The sequence below is a fragment of the Ranitomeya variabilis genome, chromosome 7 (genome assembly GCF_051348905.1).
Source record: "Ranitomeya variabilis isolate aRanVar5 chromosome 7, aRanVar5.hap1, whole genome shotgun sequence".
Lineage (NCBI taxonomy): Eukaryota > Metazoa > Chordata > Amphibia > Anura > Dendrobatidae > Ranitomeya > Ranitomeya variabilis.
The window spans coordinates 149,500,520-149,503,752 of record NC_135238.1 but is presented as its reverse complement, the minus strand read 5'-3'; the positions used below and the strand labels follow the sequence as shown (position 1 = coordinate 149,503,752).

General features: G+C 45.6%; 1 protein-coding gene across 1 annotated transcript; it reads right to left on the bottom strand.

Moving 5' to 3' along the window:
• Positions 1-538: 538 nt before the first annotated feature.
• Positions 539-1,237, bottom strand: LOC143785678 (chromobox protein homolog 5-like). Its single transcript, XM_077274738.1, has 2 exons — positions 1,000-1,237; positions 539-795 (listed from the first exon to the last, which is right to left on the bottom strand). Exons 1-2 carry the CDS (start codon positions 1,099-1,101, stop codon positions 562-564), a joined length of 336 nt encoding a protein of 111 aa, XP_077130853.1. The 5' UTR covers positions 1,102-1,237; the 3' UTR covers positions 539-561.
• Between the last annotated feature and the right edge of the window lie 1,996 nt (positions 1,238-3,233).

Genomic DNA, 3,233 nt, shown 5'->3' with positions numbered 1-3,233 from the left:
TCAGTAGACAAGAGCACAGCAGACTAGCTCTGATAACTACGTTGCCAGGCATAGAACTGAAGGTCCAGGGAGCTTATATAGCTACACCCCTAACTAACGACCCAGGTGCGGATAAAAGGAATGACAGAAAAACCAGAGTCAAAAAACTAGTAACCACTAGAGGGAGCAAAAAGCAAATTCACAACAGATATGCTTATAAGGCAGTTCAAACAATATCTTAGCTCAACCAGGGAGGTCTGGGTAAAAGTCTCAGGTTCTTGCACGAGCAGCAGATGAAGGAGGATTACTGGAACTGGTGTATGCAGCAGGAACTCAGAGCAGAGTAGCAGGATAACCCCACAGATTCATAGGAGCAGGTATATAGCCAGGGAGTCACCAGAGGTCAGGAGCTGGATGCAAGGCAGAATACTCTAGCACAGACTGAAGGCTGGGGTGGAGTTTTATAGCAGGAAGACACTGCACGTGAGACCAAAGACGCCATCTTGGAAAAGGGCAGAAATGCACAAAAAGGTAATAAAAAATGTTCAGAGTCCTGACATTACTCCCTCCTTAGAAGCGGCCTCAGGACGATCCTGGACCTGGTTTCTCAGGGAATCTCTGATGAAAACGAGAAATCTTCTGTTGGGCATTGATGTTTTCCACAGGTTCCCAAGAGTCTTCCTCAGGGGGATATCCCTGCCATCTTATCAGATATTGGAGCTGATTCCTGCGAATCCTGGAATCAACAATTTCCTCCACCACAAATTGTTCTTGCCCATCAATCACCACAGGCTGCGGAGGTGGCACAACACGTCCCTGGAAGGTATTAGGAGATACAGGCTTTAGTAAAGATACATGAAAAACTGGGTGTACCTTCATAGTCCTAGGCAGCTACAGCCGACAGGCCACAGAGCTCACAATACCGTTTATCTTGAAAGGGCCAATGAATTTCTGTCCAATTTTTTGTGAAGGAACTTTTAACTTCAGATTCTTAGTTGCTAACCACACGGAATCTCCTACCTTGAACATGGGTGCAGGTTTACGGAATCTATCAGCCGATCTCTTATAACATTCTTGAGCTGTGGTCAGGGATTCCTTCAGAACCTCCAGATTTTGCTTCATCGCCGTCAGCCTTTCCTCCACTGCCAGAACCGGAGAATTAATTGGAGACCTAGGTAAGATACACGGATGATAACCCAGATTGGCAAAGAAAGGTGTAAATTTAGTGGAGGCGCTCTGAGAATTGTTATATGAAAATTCGGCTAGCGGCAGCAACTCCAACCAATCATCCTGGAGATGGCTGACATAGCATCTTAGATATTGTTCCAGCGTCTGGTTGGTATGCTCAGTCTGACCATTTGTCTGGGGATGATAAGCGGAAGAGAGACAGACATTAATATTGAGTGCCGAGCAAAACCCCTTCCAGAATCTTGAAGTGAACTGCACTCCACGGTCAGAGATGATCTCAACCGGAACCCCATGCAACCGAAAGACATTCTGTATAACCAAGTTCACTGTATCTTTAGCTGAGGGGAGGCCGGTGCATGGAACAAAATGAGCAGCTTTAGTCAGGTGATCAACTACCACCATGATTGTATTCATGCCGCCCGATGTAGGCAGCTCCACAATAAAGTCCATTGATATAGACCCCCAAGGGCGGGACGGAACAGGTAATGGTTGTAGAAGACCCATAGGTGCCACATGAGGAGTCTTGTAATGAGCACATACCTCACAAGAGAGAACATAGTCCTTGGTATCCTTCAGGCAAGTTGGCCACCAGAAGAATTGGCTCAGGAACTCTTGTGTCTTCTGTACCCCCCTGTGACCAGCCAACTTGGAGTCATGTACCAACTTGAGGATCTGCAGACGGACGACCTCAGGGACGTAGATACGTCGATCTCTGAACCACATGCCACCCTTAAGGACAAGATTAATATGCACAGGTGGGTTGGCCAGAAATACATCACCGTCATAGGCCTCCCTGCACTCCTTCCACAAGTCCTGATCGTGGATAACTCTTGGACGGAGCTCCAGGTACGGAATCCGCAGCATGGATTCGGGATAAAGCATCAGCCTTCCCATTACGAGAACCTGGACGGTACGAGATAACAAAGTTAAATTGATTTAAAAATAAGTTCCAACGAGCCTGACGAGGAAAAAGACATCTAGCGGATCTAAGGAACTCTAAATTGCGATGGTCAGTTAGCACTATGATCTGTTGTGCAGCTCCTTGCAGATGATGCCTCCATTCTTTGAAAGCCGCAATAATAGCCAGCAATTCCTTGTCTCCCACGTCGTAATTCTCCTCTGCTGAGGTTAGTCTACGGGAAAAGAAAGCACAAGGATGTAGCAGACCCTTTCTCTCCAGTTCTTTGGGAGAGAATAGCCCCCAAAGCATTATCAGAAGAGACCACCTCCACAATGAAAGAAAGTGTTGGATCTGGGTGTATCAACAGCGGTGCTGATGTGAAACAGATCTTAAGCCGATCAAAAGCTTCTTGAGCCTGTGATGACCACTTAAAGGGCTTTTCCTTCTTTGTCAAGGAAATAATGAAACGGACAATATCAGAAAAATTTTGAATGAAGCGTCTGTAGAAATTTGCAAACCAATAAAACGTTGGACCTCCTTAACGTTCTTGGGTACCGGACAGTCAAGGATAGCCTGAATCTTAGCAGATTCCATGTTCAACCTCTGGGGAGAGATGATATAACCTAAGAACTGTATCTCAGAACGATGGAACTCGCATTTCTCCGGCTTAATATACAGATGGTTCTCTTTCAGACGTCTTAAAACAGTTTTGACATGTTCTTTATGTTCCTGTAGAGAGTCAGAAAAGATTAGTATATCGTCCAAATAGATCACTACAAACTGGTCCAACAAATCTCTGAAAATGTCATTAGCAAGGTGTTGAAACATTGCAGGGGTGTTACAAAGCCCGAAGGGCATCACAAGAGATTCAAAGTGTCCATACCGGCATCTGAATGCTGTCTTCCACTCATCACCTGGACAAATACGCACCAAATTATAAGCCCCACGAAGATCCAGTTTAGAGAACACCTTAGCATGGCGGACTCTTTCCAGTAATTCGGGAATCAGAGGCAAAGGGTAACGGTTTCGTATGGTTACCTTATTGAGTTCCCGATAGTCAACACAGGGTCTCAGGCTCCCATCCTTCTTCTTTACAAAAAAGATAGGTGCCCCTGCTGGTGAGGAAGAAGGACGTATTAAGCCTTTGTCCAGATTTTCATCAATA

Bases quoted from the DNA above. Each gene is read 5' to 3' on its own strand.
- LOC143785678 (XM_077274738.1), bottom strand. From the start codon at position 1,101: ATGAAGCAAAATCTGGAGGTTCTGAAGGAATCCCTGACCACAGCTCAA. The intron at 796-999 runs GTAGGAGATTCC...AATACCTTCCAG, and splicing joins AACCTGCACCCATGTTCAAG to GGACGTGTTGTGCCACCTCC.